General features: G+C 52.1%; 2 protein-coding genes across 4 annotated transcripts; one reads left to right on the top strand and one right to left on the bottom strand.

The window, feature by feature from the left end:
- Positions 1-10: 10 nt before the first annotated feature.
- ACAD10 (acyl-CoA dehydrogenase family member 10) lies at positions 11-9,991 on the bottom strand. 3 transcript variants are annotated; one of them, XM_081339053.1, is made up of 21 exons: positions 9,788-9,991; positions 9,090-9,285; positions 8,660-8,808; positions 8,121-8,315; positions 7,448-7,606; positions 7,058-7,217; positions 6,610-6,751; positions 6,298-6,366; positions 6,031-6,212; positions 5,712-5,862; positions 4,993-5,138; positions 4,395-4,568; positions 3,927-4,300; positions 3,120-3,260; positions 2,642-2,779; positions 2,421-2,511; positions 1,938-2,096; positions 1,554-1,726; positions 1,249-1,392; positions 912-989; positions 11-640 (listed from the first exon to the last, which is right to left on the bottom strand). In XM_081339053.1, exons 2-21 carry the CDS (start codon positions 9,274-9,276, stop codon positions 485-487), a joined length of 3,168 nt encoding a protein of 1,055 aa, XP_081195179.1. In that variant the 5' UTR covers positions 9,277-9,285; positions 9,788-9,991; the 3' UTR covers positions 11-484. The 3 variants fall into 3 exon arrangements, with proteins under 3 accessions (XP_081195179.1, XP_081195180.1, XP_081195181.1); XM_081339054.1 differs by having other exon boundaries at positions 9,958-9,974; XM_081339055.1 differs by lacking the exons at positions 9,090-9,285; positions 9,788-9,991 and having other exon boundaries at positions 16-640; positions 8,121-8,268; positions 8,660-8,779.
- Positions 9,992-10,116: 125 nt separating this feature from the next.
- On the top strand, positions 10,117-18,509 carry BRAP (BRCA1 associated protein). The gene is made up of 12 exons (XM_081338863.1): positions 10,117-10,310; positions 10,896-11,057; positions 11,758-11,959; positions 12,299-12,488; positions 12,794-12,907; positions 13,190-13,338; positions 13,439-13,514; positions 13,633-13,771; positions 14,126-14,235; positions 14,446-14,535; positions 14,925-15,028; positions 15,684-18,509. The coding sequence occupies exons 1-12, from the start codon at positions 10,229-10,231 to the stop codon at positions 16,042-16,044; spliced, it is 1,779 nt and encodes a 592-aa protein (XP_081194989.1). The 5' UTR covers positions 10,117-10,228; the 3' UTR covers positions 16,045-18,509.
- The last annotated feature ends 231 nt before the right edge of the window (positions 18,510-18,740 follow it).

The raw sequence follows: 18,740 nt of genomic DNA, 5'->3' as shown, positions 1-18,740 counted from the left end.
TTTCCAGATAAAAAAAGCAAGCTTGCCAATTTGTCCATGGAAGTAAAGCAAACAGTACACTTATTGCTGATTTTTCTAGTGCTACATTCTGTATGTAGAACCTTTCACAGTGTTTATTTTTCCCACGATTTCACCCCCTGCATTATCAAAAATATCAAATCACAGCCAAATCTCACCCCTTACACTAATGGACTACGAAGGCCTCTCTTTGTAAGAAGCCATTGGAAGATTGTCCCCATCTTCTCTCTCCTCACCATCTTCCCAAAGAGAAGCCAAAACCAGCCAAGGGCCCGAGGTCGAGCAAGCGCTTCCTGGTGCTCAAAATCTAGCGTAGCAGCCAGCAAAATCAAGAGCAGTCAAGGGGAGCAACTGCATAATCCTTCCCCATTCCTCTAGAGTATTGCTGCAAATAAACTCCAGAAGCCAATAGGCCTTGCTGGAAAGTGTGGCCTCTGCTCCTTAAAAACGTGGCCTGCACGTCCGCTCAGACTCCACGCAGGCCCAGTGAGGCTTTGAGTTCCATTTTCGCAATGGCCGCCTTGTGGACTTCATCAGGGCCGTCAGCCAAGCGCAGGACTCGTGCCCAAGCAAAGGCCTGGGCCAGGGGCAGGTCGCTGCCAAGGCCTGCTGCGCCAAAGGCCTGGGGGAAAGGGAGAAAGCCAAGAGAAAGCGTTAAAGTATTTGCAAGTATTTGTAGGGTGGGTGAAATCCCCAAGAGGTAATCCCTAAATCAGGGGTAGCCAACCTTGGACTTCAACTCCCAGAATTCCCTAGCCAGCATGTCTGGCTGGGGAATTCTGGGAGTTGAAGTCCACAAGTCTGAAAGTGGCCAAGGTTGGTCCCCCTGCCCTAAATTGAAGGAGAGAAGTTAGGATCAAAGGAAAGTGTCCAAGAGCCGTCCTGGCTCTTACCTGGATAGCCCGGTCAATGACCCGGAGCGCCATCCTTGGAGCCACGACTTTGATCAAGGCAATCTCCAGAGCGGCTTCCTAGATGCATGCAAAGAACAACGCAGTGGCAAGAAGCCCCTTCTGGAGGCTTTCCACAGGTGCCAGGAGAAGGCATCCCACTGGCCACCGTGCCTCTTGCCAGAACCCCCTCCTCTTCCCAGCGCATGAACAGCAGCACCTTCCCTTCGAGAGGAGGGGAGGAAGCGGGCGGTGCCTTCTGCTGCTGCTGCCGGCCTGGAGCCGAAAGGAGAGATTGGGGTTCGTGGCGTTTCCATCTGGGGAAGTCTCCCCTGCTCACCTTATTTCCCACAGTGTCCATCAGAAGGGCCGCCTTGAGGACAAGGAGCCGGGCCTGCTCGATCTCCAGGCGGGACTCAGCCAGATCCGCCCTGATGGTGCCCTGCTCCACTAGCGGCTTGCCAAAGGCCACGCGGGTGGCCACCTGCCAACCAAGGTACCAAGAGGAAGGGGTTGCCCCAAGTAAGTGACGACTCCACAAAGCTTTTTGTCCCCTTCCCAAGACCCGCGGAATAAGAGCTAGCAAACAGGCAGAGGAAATAGCTGGTCCAAGGGATGCCAAGCTGCCTCTGTAGAGCTGCTCACCCGCTCCTTCATGAGGGCTAGCGCTCTTTCTGCCAGGCCAATCAGCCTCATGCAGTGGTGGATCCTTCCAGGGCCCAGCCGCCCCTGGGCAATTTCAAACCCACGGCCAGGACCGAGCAGGAGGTTCTCTTGGGGAACACAGACGTTTTCAAAGGTCATCTGCCCGTGCCCAGCTGGAAAGGAGACGGATGTGAGAAAGGCCCCTTTTACACCCAGGCTGCTAGACGACAAACTCCCCACAACTCGGAGCCTCCCGGGGAGGTTTTGTCTGAACCGACCGCAGAGGGTTGAGGACTGACGGAAACCGATTGCACAAAATCACCAGGCTAAGCTTCATCAGAGTGAAGCTTCCCCGGCTAAGCCAGCGAGGACCCTCGGCTTCACCTGGGGCGTCTTCCAAGCCAAAGACGCTGAGCGGCCGGGTGACGGTGAGGCCAGGGGAGTCCATGGGGACCAGCAGCATCGACTGTTGCTTGTGTCTCGGGGCTTCCGGGTTGGTCTTGCCCATAAAGATGCAGAGCTGGCAGCGAGGGTCCATGGAACCTGATGGAAGGAGAGGATTTCTAGGTTGGGAAAAGATACTCCTGAACCCGCCTCTCTTTTCTTCTCTGCTGCTGAACAGTGGAAGTTTACCGGTAATTGAACAGGCTGCTGATTTGGACCAGGATCAAATGTGCACCAAGCTTTGATCCCCAGGGAAGATCCTCCCATTGCTTTCCTCAAGCTCCAGGAGATCCTCTGTGACTGCCCATCGCAGATACAAGGAAGCTCTCCTTCCACAGCACAATTGTTTTTTCTTTATTCTGCACTTTGTAGCGCTGAAACTCTGGAAAGAGTGCCGAAACCCAGGGGCACGTCAGAACATACCTGAAATCCACCATTTCTGTCCGTTCAGAATGTAGGTGTCTTGTTCTTTGGTGATAGAAGCCTCAATATTGGTGGCATCGGAGGAAGCAACCTAAGAAAAGAGAGACTTCCTTGCCGAGGGAAGCACACCAGCCCCTCCGTGCCTGTCCTGGGCCAGACCAGAGTTTCCTCCTCTGGTCCAGCGAGGAAGAAAACATCGTGGGAGGGAAATGGAGACCGACCTGGGGCTCGGTCATAGCAAAGCAGGAGCGGATCTTGCCTTCCAGCAAAGGCACCAGCCAGCGTTCCTTCTGGGCATCTGTGCCGTAGCGTACCAACACTTCCATGTTGCCAGTGTCTGGGGCAGAGCAATTGAAGACCTGGAGAAGGCAACCATGATTATCTGAGGTGGGGTGGTCAAAGAGAGTGTCAACCGTTCCCTGGATCTGGGAAGACAGGCTATGTAAGGCTTCAGTGGGCGCAGAGACGGCCCTTAAGCGTTTTCAGGAAGGAAGATGATCAAGAGGGGGATGGAGAGGAACAGAGCGGCAGCAGACCAAGCGCGGCTGCACCAGGAGGCCGGCAGCGCTCTGGGGCCTGATCTGTGGCTTTTGGGGTCTGGAAGGATGGACGGTCCTTCCGTGATAGAGAAGGCACAAGGAGGATGTGGCCTCAGCCTTCTGCCCGAGCCTGTCTCCATCAAGGCTTTTTCCTGGGTACCTCAGGGGCGTAGACTGAAGTCCCCATCAGTTCACATAAGTGGGCAAATTCCACATTGGTCAAGCCTGCTCCGTATTTCACCTCTGGATCTCTCTCCAAGGGCAAGAAAAGATTCCAGAGCCCCTCGGATTTCGCCTTCTCCTGCAGGACGAGAAGAAAGAGAGAAGAAAGAAAGGTGATTAGAATGGAGGAATTCTGGGAGTCGAGTCCACACATCTTAAAGTTGCTGAGGTTGAGAAACTCTGCCTTAACTCCTTGTCCTCACCCTTCCAACCAAAATCAGATTGAGATCCGCTGCCCTTTTCTCGCATCCCCTCTTATTCCTCCTCTGACCGATAAACTTTAGCTTGCAAACCTCTTGGGGCAGGAGGGCAATTCCCCCCCCCCATTTAGTTTAGTTTAGTTTAGTTTTATTGGATTTCTATACCGCCCTTCTCCCTAGGGACTCAGGGCGGTTCACAGGGCATATATAAATAGGTATACAAAAATTAAAAGAAAATTAAACCATGCCCAATTAAAATATAACAATAATGAAATAATAAAACCAATTAAAAACCCAAATTCCCCTTCAGGCCAGACTAGCTAACTCAAACAAGTGGGTCTTCAACCCGCGACGGAAGGATCGGAGGTCCGATGCCATCCGGAGCTCAACCGGCAGTTGGTTGCAAAGTGCCGGGGCACCCACAGAGAAGGCCCTCCCCCTTAGTCAAGTTATTTTGCAAAACGCCACATCCCTTTTTTATAAGGCCGTGTCACTGTGGCCACCAACCAAGAGGTTGGTCCTGTTTCTCAAGGACGAGGACTTGCCTTCAGCTCTTCTACCAGAGAATGGGGAGTCCACCTACTCGGGGAAGACTGGTGATCTCGCAGGAGCTGCTCAGACGGGTAAATGTGGGAATCCATGAATTTCTTCAGGTTGTGGTACAGTTCCTGGACGCGGCTCGGCAGGCCGTCCGGAGAGAGGATCAGGTGGTACTGGGGTCCGGGACTCAGCGTGATGCAGCCTCTCTTTATGAGCAACCTTGGGCCGGTCCAAGTCCCGAATGTCCTGATGGGTGGCTTAGAACTCGGAAGCTCCTTGAAGATCCGGAAGCCTTCCTTGGTGGCGAAGTCCCAGGCAAGGTCCGCCATGAACTCCGGGAGCTTCCCAAAGTTTTCGGCTGCGGCTGAACTGGCCTGGCCTGCGTGGGGAAAAATTCAAGCGGCTCACTTGGCCTGCCTTTTGGGGTTGCAATCTCCCCGTCCCGCACCCACAAACCTACAGAGCAGCATCACCTGAGAGGAAGCGCTTGTAGACCCCCTGCAGGATGGCAGCCATTCTGAAAAAGGAAAAGGCCATGTAGAAGTTCCAGTTCTCGATCGGAGGGCTGCCGCGGTGACGGCAGTACATCTGCAAGTAGGCCTCTGCCGTGGGAATGGCCAGCTGGCTGAGATCGCAGTCGCTCAAGCCTGAAAGTGGCAAGCCGTAGTTAGGCCCGGCCCAGGCTCAGGTGGGAACGGCGACGGCTGGAATCGCGGTCTTGCTACCCTCTTCCTTGCCCATGAATGCGAAGAGGAAAAGCGAAGGCAGAAGGAAAAGCCGGAGCCTCTCTAAATATCTGTGGCAGGATAGCCACAGCTGCCCACCTGGGGCTTGCAAGCCAGCTTGTGTAGGAGTCTCCAGCATCCCATCAACCTAGTGGGCAAAGGCCTTCAGGCTCCCTCTCTGCTCCAGAGACCGGACAGCCCCTTGTCTGGAAAGGGTTAGGGTCTCCTGCTTGAGCAGGGGGTTGGACCGGAAGACGTCCGAGGTCCCTTCCAGCTCTGTGAGTCCCCACTGCTGTGGAACTGGGAGCCCTCCCTTTACCCCCGGCCCTTGGGAACAGCCGGGCACCTCTTATGACGCTGCAACCCGAGGGCAGGTAATACGGCAGGCAGTTGTAGGCCACATCACAGAGAGGGTTCCCCAGGGTGGAGAGCTCCCAGTCCAGAACAGCCGTCACTTCCATCTTCTCGGGGTGGAAGATAAGGTTGTCCAGCCTGGAAAGGGGAAAGCAGCAGCAGCTGCAGGGAAGGTCAGTCGCTCAAGGGCGTCTTTGGCCACGCTGGCACCGTAACTCCAACACAGCAGGTCAGGGAAGACTGCTGCCAAGCCAGGTGGATGGTCTTCCGATGACCCTCAGGGCTCACACGAGTTGGGGAAGGGTCCCAAAACACGTCAGTTTCCTTCTTTCTTTTTTTTTAAAGAAAACTAAGTTATGTCTGTCCTTCTGGTTTGGAGGTTTCTAGGGGCTGCTGTGGTTGAGGTTCTCTTCCCTAGCTTTAATGAACTGCAAAGCAAGTTGTTTGGGGGGGAGAGGGGACTGAGAATGAGGACAAAGGGTGTTCCCCCCCCTTTCCAATTGGTGCACATTCTGCAGAGAAAATCAAAGATCCTGCATCAGCTGAGAACCAAAGGCCGGAAAGGATACATTCTGAAATATTTCAGGACTGGCAGCACAGAGAGAATTGGTGCCGAGTCTCCATTCCCTCATTTTAGAAAGTATTTCTTACTTTGCTGCTTCTGAGAAGACTTCTGTAAAACCAGCAGAAACACGACAGGTGAGCCAATACCTGAAATCTCCGTGAACAATCGAGAGCTGCTCGCTGGCTGGAAGGTGGGAGGGGAACCATTTGAGGAGCCTCTCCATGGCCGGGATCGTGTGGGTCTCCGTGGCTCGATATTGCTTGCTCCATGTCTGGATTTGCCGTTGGGTGTAATTTCCTGAAACATTATTATCTCCATTAAGTAATGTGTTTGTCCCGTTCTTTGAAAAAGCCCTACAAAAATCAATGTCCCGTTTTCTTTCCATCGGAGGACGCAGTTTTATTTTAAGATAACCCCAAATACGCGAGTTCCTGGGAGGGAGCAGCAGAGAGGGGCTTTATATACCATGTTTTCCATAATCCTCCAAACCAACAGTTTTAATCTCCACACTGTGGATTTTACAGAGGACGCTGTTCATGGCGCTATAAACCTCCGTCCGCTGGTGGGGCTCAAGCTCTGGAAGAGAGGAGTCCTTGAAGACCCGGCCGGGGCTGTACTCCATCAGGAAGAAGGGGGTGCCGATGACACTAGAGCAACGTCAGGACATTAGCAGAGGACCCTGACGTTTTCAGCCCCCCAAAACTCCAGCACGTGCAAAGGCCCAGAACTCACCTCGAATCTTCACATAAGGCCAGGACTTTTGGAACAGGGACGCCAGTCTCCTTGAGGGCCTTCAGAACCCTGCCCAACAGAAGGAGAAGCGAATGAAGACGGAGAAGAAGTGCTGGGTGAGGAGGAGGAGGAGGAAAATGAAATAATAATCATAGGTATGTGTGGCGATGTCTTGGCTTCTGATGCCTCTTACTGCCAACTAACAACAAGAACGAACACGGCAATCCACAAGGCGGAGAGCTTTCCTTGTTAGCATTTCTGCATATTGGGGAAGCTGGGTGTCCATTTATCGGTCGTTGCTGAACTTTTCACCTGTACTCTCTCTCCACCGCGTGAGCAGAAGGCAAGAGCGTCCCCGGCGGCTTCTTCCTTAGAACCAACCGATGGTCCCCAAAGGCGACGTAGTAAGTCGGGTTGGACTGCCCGTGACTGAACTGGCACAGCTCCAGAGAACCTGCGAAGTCGGCAGCAACAGCCCACGTGAAGCAGGCAGCCCCAGGAGACCCCGCAGAGACTTTGAGCTTCCCTCCATTTGATCTTTGCAACTCCGCAAGCTGAGAGCGCCTGGAGATGGTGACTGGCCCCTCGTCTCCCGCAGATTGAGAGCTGAGATGGGGCTTCAGCCCAGATAAGCCTGGCCCTGATCTGCACCCTTCTGCCAATAACGCTCACTGGTTTTTTTATATGAGCTGCTAACGGGAGCACCACTGAGTATCCCAAACGAAGACTCCCCGTGCAACGTGGGAATATCAGCCCTTACCTTCCGTTTGGGCCCCCAAGAGGTTTTCAAGATACTTTTGCAGAGGTGCTGTGGGGATTTCCATGGCCGGCCTCACAGAAGACGTGTAAGGAATCGCACGACGCAAAGGAAAAGCAAGGCAGGTCTCTAATTCTTGAACTGCAGAGTCCACATCCTCGACCTGAGCAGAGGAAGGAACTGAGGAGCTGAAGCAGCAAAGATGCTTAGAAGAACTCTGTGTTTAAAGCACAGTTTCCAAGCATAAAGCAAGCATAAATATCTCTGCTGGGAACAAATGACAAAAATGTAGGGCTAGACATTTATATCTAGAGAATAGTTTCAAGAAAAAGTCTGTCTGAAGGAGGTTGGGCCAGCTGTGGGAAGACTAGCCCTAAACCTTCACTTTTTCACCTTTAGGGTCTTAATGCCCAGTTGGCTGGCAGCTTTCAGGTTTTGTCCAATGTCATCCAGGAAGACGGACTCCTTGGCCAGGACACCCAGGCGCTCCAAGCACAGCTGGTAAATGCGAGGGTCGGGTTTACACACCCCTTCCCGACAAGATTCCACAATCTGGGAGACAAAAGCCAAACGCCCAGGTGATCAGGCAGGAGGGGGTGGACAAGGGATTCTGAAATAAAGTAAATGGGACCGAAAAAGCAAATGGCTTCTTGTGTTTCATCTGAGGGTTCAGGGTTATGTTCTTCCTTCAAGGTTTGGCTTATGATCTTAAAGATATAAACCAAGCAATAACAGAATGTACTCCTTAATCCAGCTGATTAATGGAGTAAGAACTTTGGCTAACCACAGGCTCCCAATTATTTTTTTTAAATATTACTTTTAGCAAAGGCAGTTAGGTAATCATCAGTTGAACAAGGAGATCGGAGGAGTCCAAACAGCCAAGATCCTGAATCTTTCTAAGATATTCCATTACACGAGCAACGTAAAGAAAAATAAAATTCTTTTTCCTTCATGAATACTGCGTACCTCTGTGCAAGTTTAGGCAAGCACGACTGCTAAGCTACAACTACCATAATAAAGTAATGGCCCCAAGGAATGGGATGTTTTGTGGAACACAAAAACTCACCACATCAAATTGCTTTCTGTCTATAGGCAGAAAACTCTCTCCACTTTCTAGATAAAAGTTATTGGTCAAAACGGCTGTCTTGAGACCTCTGGCTCTGATGCTCTTCAGGGCCTCGGTCATAGCAGGGAGCTGATCTGACATCTGTACCCTGGTTAATTCAAAAAGGAAAGAGTCTGCTGGAACAGAAGCATTTGCCTGGGGAGGGAAAGAGACATGTTGGATTACGAAGTTTATACATTCAACTGTAGTTTTTCTTCTTTTTCTTTTTTCAGTTAGAAGAAAACTAGCATAGTTGCTGAGATCGCATGGTAGCCATGAACTGTTTTAAATTCCCAACATAGGGATAGATCTTTTCTGGTTGAGCTCATCCACTCTAACCCGTGGCATTACGGAAAAACAAAATGGGCTTGTTGACAAAAAGGATGTTAACACTGAGGCTGTTCATCCATGGGGCTGTCCTAAGGTGTTTCCACATACCTTCAGCTCGAGACCTCCTCCCTTACTCATCCCACAGGGATCAAAGGGAAAAACTGGCTTACAATCCTGGAACACTGTTGTCTGAACTCCTGCAGAAATTCTGCGCACTTCAGCTGCCCTCTCATGTATCTCATCCAGGGCCTGTCATCACCCCCGGAACTTAAGGCCTGTTTGATGGTGCCAGCGGGGACACGATTCCGAATCTCCCAATCTAAATAAAGGCAGGAAGTCATAGGTATCTTTCAGGACACAAAAGATTTAAGAATAATGTACTGTTGTAGTGCAATTAAGCAGCACAGGAGCAAAACCGACACCGAGAAAGGTTCAGGAATTACGGTTTGTGCTAGTGCTCAGCCACGGAAACCATTTTTAGTTTCAAAATGATTCTCTCTGCTACTCCAGAGGGTGGGAGAAATTCAAGAGCTGAAATTTCAAACAGAACCAGCAGAGGGAAGAGAAGGTGATGGTATGAACTCTGGGAAAATCACCTACCCATTGCCAGTTTGTATGGGGAAGGAAGGAGAACGCCACCCATGTCGAAAATCACCGCTTTGTAGGGACAGGATGCGTAATTCCTCCACCGGGCCACGTCTGGGGGTTTGTGCCAGGAAGAGCGAAGGATCTGTAATTTCCATGCAGGGCAGCCGCAAAAGGCTTGGAAAATTCCTCTGAAACCCATGCTCTGGCACTGCGAAGGTCAAGGGAGAGGGAAAGGCTTCAAAGACTTGTGCAAAACATGTACTATTGTGTAGATTTGTTAAAAATCCCATCGCTTCTTACGGGCCAGTGTTTCTAAGCCTTGTCCACTTGAAGATGGGTGGACGTCAACACCCAGAGGTCCCTTGCCAGTGCCGGCTGACCAGGGAATTCTGGGAGTTGACGTCCACCCACCTTTAAGTGGCCAAGGCTGAGAAATACCGTTATAATAGCATCTTCTATCTAGAGGCTCTCAAAACAGCTTCAGAAAATCAGGGGTCAGAGAGGTCCCCCCCTGGAGGTCCCTTCCCACCGGCCCCACACCCCAGAACACGGGGGGGGAACCTGGGGGCAGATCCAGCCTGGCATCTCCGGCCTGTTGACCCCCCAGGAAGGGCTTCCCCATCCTTCCCCGCCCGACCTCAGCCTTCCTAGCCCCCGACCGAGGCGCTGGACTCCAACTCCCATTGTCCCCGGCCAGCCACCTCTTCTACCTCTCCCCTGGCTGGTTCCTCCTCCTCCTCCTCCTCCTCCTCCTCCTCCTTCAGAGTCAATTAGGGCTGTTTAAAGCAAAGGACACCGTGTTTGGGGCGACTACACCGCCCACCCTCCGCAGCCAAGACGTCCCACGCTGCACCCCCGCCCACTCCCCGTCCGGGGAAACCTCCGAGCCGAAGCGCGTCCACGGCGGGCGAGAGGAGCCCTTCCGGGTTCGGAAGAGGGGCGTCATCGGCCGCGGCCACGCCCCCCGCGTGACCTCACGGCCGCGCCCCCTGCGGCCCTCGGCGCCTGCGCGCCGCCCCCGTGTCAAAGGTCGCGAGGGAGGAGAGGCGGAAGCGCTCGGCAGTCCGAGGCGGCGGAGGGCTGGCTGGCCCCGTTTCCCTCCCGCCCGAGCTGGAGCCCCGCAGGCCCGGCACCCTCCGCGGGGCGGCCCTATGAGCGTCTCCCTGGTGGTCCTTCGCTTGGAGCTGGCCGAGTCTTCGCCCGTGCCGGGCGGCTTCTCTTACTGCGGGGCCGGTGAGGGCGGGGGGCCGAGGGGAGGCGGAGGGGGGACAAGGGGGCAGGAGAGCGGGCGGGGGGGGCTGCCAGAGGGATCTGGGCCGGGTAAATCAGCGTTTTTCAAGCTGGGGAACGTTAAGACGGGTGGACTTCCATTCCCAGAATCCCCCAGCCAGCACAGCTGGGAATGGAAGTCCACCCGCCTTAACGTTCCCAAGCTGGCTGGGGAATTCTGGGAGTTGAAGTCCGCCCACCTTAACGATTTAGTCTCTAAATCGTTAAAGTGGGTGGACTTCAACTCCCAGAAATTTTAGAGCAAGGTTTGTCTGGCCCTCTTTATGGGTCACACACATACCTGGCAAACTCAGCTCTCAGCCCTCTCTGGCTCTCTTTATAGGGGACCCACACACACAGACACCTGGCAAACTCAGCTCTCAGCCCTTTTATAGGCCAAAGGTGGAAGTGGGGGAGGAAGGGAGGTGTCCGAACAGCCCGTGGCCTAACTAGCTCGGTGCACTGAGCTGCTCAGGTTTAGCTGGTCTGGTTTGGCCAGGTTGTGTTGTGCGGAAACTCTTTAACAGCCATGTCAATCCTGCTTCTCAGCTACTGAGATGTCTAATGAGGCAATGCAGGAGACATCGCTGGCGGCTGCTGCAGTGAGCTTGAAGGGCAAGGCGCCCGTGGAGAGGGCGGCCATAATCCACCAACACATCGGCCGGCGGGAAATGACGGACGTGATCATTGAGACGATAAAGCCGGATCCAGGTACCTGTGACGTGCTGCTTTGTGCCCCAGTGCCAAGCATGAGGAACGATGCATTTCTCTGGAGTGTAAAGGATGGTTGGCATAAGCACTATTTGATTGGAATTATGTTTATTTCATAGTGTATATTTGCATATATGCGTGTATGTCTGTCTGTCTGTCCACCCACCCATCCTCCTTGCTTAATAAGGAGCAGTTGAAGGGCTGACATAACCTGCCTTCTGAGGTCAGCTTGGCATCGAGCTGCTTAAGCAAGAAATGTGGGGGTCTTTTTTTTCCAGAGTCAGATGGTTGAATAAATTCAGTTGCAAGCAACTTTTTGTGAGCTTGTTCGTAAGGCACCATTTCAAGCAGTTCTTGAAGCCTGCTTTTTAATTTTGTATGATTGTAGGAATCAATAAGACTAAACCAATGGTCAGAAATTATACCTCCCTCTGGATTGTTACTGGCAAGGTTTAATCTTCTCGTACAGCATCGCTCAGAAATATGAGCTGATTTTCTGAGCAGCTGTTCTGGATTCAAAATGTTGATGGGCTGTTTATATACTGATAAAACATTTCTAAGAATTTTTCTGCCATTCGCCTGCCCATTGCCTCAAAGCAGTGCCTTGCCCTTCAACAAGAAAAGATTTTAAATTAAGTATGGGTTGCAGCTTGGAAAGTGTCAGGTTTCTAACTTGCCTGTTTTTGGATTTATGAAAAAGATGGGGTGAAATCGATGATGGAGAAAGCTGGCGCAGCTGAGGCTTCCTCCCCTGAGGATCCCAATAATCAGGATGGCCAGAGTGGAAGCAGTGGGACTACACCAGATTCTCCGTCAAAGCAGCTCCCTGACCAGATTTCCTTTTTCAGTGGGAATCCCTCTGTTGAAATAGCTCACGGCATTATGCACCTCTACAAGACAAAGTAAGAAAGCAGGACTCACACTAGATGCTTTAAGGCAGGAGTCTCCAAAGTTGGCAACTTTAAGATTTGTGCACTTTAACTCTGGGGAATTCTGGGAGTTGAAGTTCACAAGTATTAAAAGTTGCCAACTTTGGAGACCCCTGCTTTAAAGGATCTGGAAAGCTGCCATCACTATGAAACTCCCCTTCCTTTGAGAAGGAAAGGCTGTGGCTGAAGGGGAACTCTGGGAGTTTTGAAGTCCAGACATCTTAAATTAGTTAAGATTGGCAAACACTGCATTATAGAGTCAGAAAAAAAAAGAATGGACTTGCTGACGGGTCTAATTCTTCCCTTGTGCAGCAAAATGACCTCATTAAAAGAAGAAGTGCGGCGTAGCGCCATGCTATGTATTCTCACAGTCCCTGCCACAATGACCAGCCACGACCTCATGAAGTTTGTGGCTTCTTTTTATGACGTCATTGAACACATGAAAATCATCCGAGATTCCACCCCAAACCAGTACATGGTCCTCATCAAGTTCCGGACCCAGGTAAGAACAAAGAGTGACTCCAGCTTTGGGCTGAAGGCTCCTTCCACGCCTCCCATCTCGTTCTGATCCAGAAACACGTACGCTGCATATCCGCTCTCGCAACTCAGGGAAAATCAGAAGTTCTTGGTAGCGGGGCTAGAAAGTCCAGAATCGTGAAAGAGGCAGGGGCTTTGTGAGTGAGTGCCAGTGGCCTGGGAACCGCTCTTCCTGTATGGCTTGTTTTTTGAGGAGGGGGTGGATGGCTGAGGGAAGCAGGCCTCTTACCCATTGCAGCAATTTGTGTCCCTCCTCTGGCTTCTCTGCAGGCAGATGCGGACAGCTTCTACATGGCTTGCAACGGTCGGCAGTTTAACTCCATAGAAGAGGACATTTGCCAGCTCGTCTACGTCGAAAGGGCAGAGGTCTTCAAGTCAGAAGATGTGAGTGGTCTCTTGTTCTCCGTTTCCTTTCTAGGGGCTGGGGTCTCCCCAGCTAGGCCTGCAGATTGGGGGAGTTACGGTGGGGATATGCGATGATAAGTCCCCGCAGCCCTTTCTGGCACTCCAGAGGAGGCCTGGATGTGTCATAGGCTGCCCGGCAGAACAGCTTGCAAAAGATTCCAGTCGCTGTTCATTGCTGGCTGGGGAATTCTGGGAGTTGAAGTCCACAGACCTTCCAGTGGCCGGGGAAAGACTGAGGTAAGTTGTCTCCTCCCTATGCAGGGGGCCAGCCTCCCCGTCATGGATCTGACCGAGCTCCCCAAATGCACCGTCTGCTTGGAGAGGATGGATGAATCGGTCAACGGGATCCTGACCACGGTCTGCAACCACAGCTTCCACAGTCAGTGTCTGCAGCGGTGGGAGGACACCACGTAAGAGCCTCACGGGGGAGGATCAGTGGGGATCCAGGAGGTCAAAGCCGGGCGACCTGGTTTGGGATCCTCAAGGCCTTCTCCCGTCTCCCTTCTCCAGGTGCCCCGTCTGCAGGTACTGCCAGACTCCAGAGCCTGTAGAAGAAAACAAATGTTTTGAATGTGGAGTCCAAGAAGTGAGTCTGGATCCACGTCTGTTCAGAAATAAGCAGTGTTGCTTCTTCAGAAATAGGGTCTGGGTGTTCCTTTTTTTCTGCCCTGGACTTCAGTTGTGTTGTTCCTTCTGTTGTGCAGAACCTTTGGATATGTCTCATCTGTGGGCACATTGGGTGCGGGCGTTACGTGAGTCGGCACGCCTACAAGCACTTTGAGGAGACACAACACACCTACGCCATGCAGCTGACCAATCACAGGGTCTGGGACTACGCCGGTGGTAAGCCCTGCGCCATAGACCACCTCAGAATGGGCCGCCTCCTTAACGAGAGGAGGAGACCGTTGGTCCATCTACTTTGCTGTAAACAGAGCTGGCTCTATTTTGGGGAGAGAGGAAGTCTTGCAGCCTTTGGGTGGGGAGAAGTTAAGGGTGACCACGACCATCTCTTCGCCTCATGGATCTGGAAAAGAGCTATGAACTCCCCTTTCCAGGTTCTCAGCCAGGAGAATCTTCCCCCTTAACACACTCCTGAAGGCGGGCATAGTTGGAGGCGGCACCTGAGTGGCTTGGACCTGGACCTCGATTCGGAGCTTTGCCTCAGGACGACCAATTGGTTCTTTTTCTTTTCGCCAGACAATTACGTCCACCGTCTGGTGGCCAGCAAGACAGACGGGAAGCTGGTTCAGTATGAATGCGAGGGGGATGTGTGTCAAGAAGAGAAAATTGATGCCTTACAGCTAGAAGTAAGCATGCCCCGTTGCTCTTCCTAGATGGTTAGTTTGTGGAGGTTTTCATGGCTAGCTTGATGAATGCTCCGTAGAACCTTTTTCACAGTCTAGGGTTGCCTTTCTTGAACGTAACTTGGGGACGGGAGAGTTCTGGCATGAGATCCCAGCTCTCCTCTAGAGAAAGTGAGGACGGCTTGCCCCCTTTTTCTCTTTCTCTGAACTCAGTATTCCTACCTGCTAACCAGCCAGTTGGAGTCCCAGCGCATCTATTGGGAGAACAAGATCGTCCGAATCGAAAAGGACACAGCCGAAGAAGTAAGTTCCTTCCGAATGCTTTAATTCCTGTGGACAGCAGGAACCTGGTTTCAGGTCAGGTTGGCCCCCTTCCATTTTTGAACGCATCCTGGATTTCAGTCTCCCCCTTTGGCCCTGGGGTCTCAGTCCAGCCAAGAAGCCCCTTGTGAAGGGCCCAAGAGCTTGGAGGTAGCTCTTGGTCCCAGGAAACCATTTCCTGGGCTGGCCTCTTCTCTCTCTGCGTCTGTCTTTCCTCTTCCAAAGTGGAGTCAATCCTTTTCTGCCAACCCAGAAAACATCCAGAGAAGAATGGCGAGCAGTTGCCCTGGGGACCCTGAATCGGATTCTGAGCCATGCAAGAGCACCCATCTCGACTTTAAAATACCTTTTTTTGAAAAAATTATTTACAGATCAACAATATGAAGACAAAATTTAAAGAGACCATTGAGAAATGCGACTCGCTTGAACACAAACTGAACGACTTATTGAAGGAGAGGCAGTCGCTCGAAAGGAAGTGGGTAACTTTCAGAACTTAGTGGGTCCGGGTGCAAAATGCATCTTGTCTGTGATTGTGACTCTAATCCACCCCTGTGGATCAGTTTTCCTCTTGGTCAGGAATTAACTTCCTTAGGAGCAACGTGCAGTAGTCCTCCACTGCAATGGAGCCTGCCCGTTAATGTCATAAAATAGGCCAATGACGTGACCCGGGGTTTGTTTTTGCAACAGCCTCTAAGCGAAGGCCGCAGTTGGTCAGGGAGCCAGTGGTTCGGGACGGGCGTTGGTTTTGCTGAAAACTGGAAGGGCCACTTTGGGCAAAGCCCTCGTGAAATGCCCTCCTCACTTGATCGCAGGATGCTCCAAACCGCTGTAAATGAAGCCGGGTTGCCTAGCGCTTGAGTTCCGGTCATGTGAATTTGGGAGGGGGGGGGCAACTGTCAGAATAATTCCCCTCTTTTGGATCAGCTGCAACTTCTAACAGTTGTTAAATGACCTGTCAAAACTTGAGGGTTACCCTATTAGGCCCTGGAGGGGTGAAATAGTTCCCGGTGCAGGGGGCGGCTAGACTTTAGAGAGGCCGCGTAGGAATTCCTGCTCCTTTTATATCTCACTAAAGGTTTTTGGCTGCCGCCTCAGTTTCCCCTTTCTCCTCCTCCTTCCCCCCCCCCCAGATGCACCCAGCTAAACACCAAGCTGTCCAAGCTGACCAGCGAGCTGAAGGAAGAGCAAGAGATGAACAAATGCCTGCGGGCCAACCAGCTCCTGCTCCAGAACAAGCTGCGGGACGAAGAGAAGCTCCTGAAGGAGACTTGTGAGCAGAAGGACCTCCAGATCTCCGAGATCCAGGAACAGCTCCGTGACGTCATGTTCTACCTGGAGGCCCAGCAGAAGATCAACCACCTGCCGGCGGAGGCCAGACAGGAGATCCAGGACGGGCAGATCAACATCCCCGTGGCCTCTTCGGCGGGTTCCTCTGCGGGGGGCAGCGGGAGGCCCCCCTCCCGCAAGGGAAGAAGCAAGAGGGGCAAGTGACCGAACGAGGCCGGGGCAACGGAGGTGACTGCTCTTGGGCACAAGAAGGGTGTCCGGAGGGCAAAACGAGAGTTGTCTGTTTTGGCAAAAATGGGCTGGAAAACCTAGCCAGGGATGAGTGTCCAGTTTCTGGGTCTTTTGCGCTAAACCCTCGGCCAGCGATGGCCGTGAAGGCGCCTTTTCCTCTGCTAGCTAGCTTGCCGTAGGCTCTCTGTAGTGATCTCCAAACCAGCTGCCGGGCCTTCTTTCCCCCTCCCCCCCCCCCGCTGTTTCCTTGGGAACGCCCTCTTCCAGCTCCAGATGTTTTGCCCTCGTTGAAAACGAGCGCGGAAACCAATATGCTGGCCGAGCCGTAGGTTTTATTTTGGAAGGAGCAGGCAGGGCTGCTGCCGCTTGACGTCCATTGGACGCTGAAAGTTATACCCAAATGTAGGCTTCCCTCCCCAGGATGAGGAGGGGGGGCAGTTACTGGCCTTGGGGAGAGACGGGCTCAGCTCAGATGGAAACCTGAAAAGATGCTGGAGAATATCGGGGTGGAAGTCCTTTGATTGGGGCATCTGTCAGGGAAATGTGCCCCCTTTTCTTGATAAGCTGTTTGTCCTTATGGGGTCTCCCACGCTCTGGTGTAACAGTGCCAGGACTTCTTTCCCTCCCTGCCTCCCCTTCCCCTCCCCTTCCCTTGCAGCTAACTCTTTCCTCCTGCCATGGTGGATCCCTGGCCGTGCATTTCTCCTTTTGCCATTTAGGGGGGAGATTTATAGTGAAGTGTGTTTGTGCACGTTTGCCTTGCTCCCACTTTGGAGTTTCCACTCGGTCCCGTACATGTCCATTGCAGGACTCCAGGCTTGGCGTCCGGCTGCAGTCCGGCCCGTGGAAAGCTACCGAGATGACTAAGCTTCTCCCCTCCTCCTGCCCCAGCCCCCAGTCTCTGCTCCAAACCCCCTTTTCTGAAAAGGAGGAAATAGGCACTGGGGTGTTGGTTCTGCCCACTTCTGTGCTGGCGTTCCCCGAGGAAGGATGCGAGGCCTGAAAGCGAGCAAAAACACCAGGTTCCCTGGCGCAGGCTTTGGCCGGACCAGGTTTGGGCATCCTGTGTGGCCCCATTAGACTTTGCAGCAAGCGTTAGATACAGAACCAGCTGAACACCTGCAGACTTTTAAAAAGTTCGAGCCGTAGCTCGCAAGGCAGACTTGTCCTTCAGCGCAAGGAGCCGGTAGTCACACTTTTTGTGGAAGTGGGGGGGGTTTGCCTCTTTAGCGTGTAAGAGAAGTAGTAAGATATTGATTAGTTTGGAGGCACCCAAGTGACGTGGCGCCTCCGTAAGGAATCTTGCTTAGTTTCTGCAATCGGGGCCTGGCAGACAGCTGAGTTTGGTGGCCGCAGTTCCTGGCAGCGATCAAGGCCCTGGGTTCCAGGTTTGCCCTGGTCTATGAAATGCCTTCATCCCAGCCTCTACATACAGGGAAATGGTTTGCTTAGCATCTGGTCAAAGGCCAAGATCCTGGGTGGTAGGTTTTCCTTTTGTAAGCCAGAGCCAAAATCCAGGGCTTGTTCTTGGCTTAGAAGAACCGTGGCTGCTTTGGCAGCAGCCAGTCAGGTCCTGAGTTTTGGCCTTAGTAAGCCAACCAAGTTGCTTTCAACAAAGGTGCAGGGTCTGCACACCCCTAATTCTGAGCTAATGTGGCCCCAGTAGTCTTTCCCTGAAGTCAGGTGGGGGGGCGGGGGAGGCTCTGCCATGAGTAGGAACTGTGTGTGCGTGAGTGTGCAACACTAGCATGCAGCTCATTGATCTTCCCACTCTTCTGAGCCTCTTGAGCTCATGTTTTTTCCTAAAATGAAAGCATGGGACAAGTGCATTTTAAAATTCAAACTTCACAGGGCTATCTCAGAGAATATAAGAGCCATGACCTCTGCCACACAGCACTTACTGGGGTTATTTATTTATTTTTAAAGGATCCCAGGATTTTTTTCTTCTTCTTTTGCATTGCCTTGATTATTGCTGTGTTTGGTTCTTCTTCCTCACCAAGGGAGGGAGCGCGTGGCCACACCGTCGGGCATGGGGAAACGGATTCTGACGGAGAACAAGAAAGGAAGAGGGGATGAGTTCAGAATTAACAGGGGCTGGTTGCAAAGAACAGAGTAACTTCAAAAGTACATTTTTATTAGCAAATTTGTCATTAGTCAAGCATGGGGGGTGGGCTGAGTGGCTCCTCTCCTAACTGATCAAGCAGTTTTTAGAGGCGTTTTCGGTTCTGTTTGTAACTGGAAAATGCTACTTACATATCGAGGTAGAGAAATGAAAAATCCTCCGACGGGCTTAGCTGAGAACAGCCCGTCTTATTCAGCGGTAGCATGCAGCTTGACTGGCACGCAAAGCACCATCAATGTCTACTTTCAGGAAAAAAATAATAATACCTGGATTGTAACATCGGCAATGAGAGTATATTAAAGCAGATAAAAGTCAACCTGTGATATTTGTGCAAAATAGCGTATTCGGTTGTGAGGATGCAGCAGTCAGTCACAAAGTTGTCTATTACACGAAACTATGACTTGCCTAACCATAGTTTATTGGCACACTTCAGGTGGCTGGGTCTGTGTAACAAGCTAGACCAGAAACTGTAGTTTATATACAGTATTTATTTATTTATTTATTTAGTTACATTTATATACCGCCCTATTCCCTGAGGACTCAGGGC

Source organism: Vipera berus (genome assembly GCF_964194415.1).
Source record: "Vipera berus genome assembly, chromosome: 14".
NCBI classification, from domain to species: Eukaryota; Metazoa; Chordata; class Lepidosauria; order Squamata; family Viperidae; genus Vipera; species Vipera berus.
The sequence above is the reverse complement of the archived record's forward strand: the minus strand, read 5'-3'. Positions and strand labels throughout refer to the sequence as shown.

Bases quoted from the DNA above. Each gene is read 5' to 3' on its own strand.
- ACAD10 (XM_081339053.1), bottom strand. From the start codon at position 9,276: ATGGGTTTCAGAGGAATTTTCCAAGCCTTTTGCGGCTGCCCTGCATGG. The intron at 6,752-7,057 runs GTAAGGGCTGAT...CCGACTTCGCAG, and splicing joins CTTGGGGGCCCAAACGGAAG to GTTCTCTGGAGCTGTGCCAG. The intron at 2,780-3,119 runs GTACCCAGGAAA...TGCCTTCTCCAG, and splicing joins CTTCAGTCTACGCCCCTGAG to GTCTTCAATTGCTCTGCCCC.
- BRAP (XM_081338863.1), top strand. From the start codon at position 10,229: ATGAGCGTCTCCCTGGTGGTCCTTCGCTTGGAGCTGGCCGAGTCTTCG. The intron at 11,960-12,298 runs GTAAGAAAGCAG...TCCCTTGTGCAG, and splicing joins ATGCACCTCTACAAGACAAA to CAAAATGACCTCATTAAAAG. The intron at 15,029-15,683 runs GTGGGTAACTTT...CCCCCCCCCCAG, and splicing joins AGGCAGTCGCTCGAAAGGAA to ATGCACCCAGCTAAACACCA.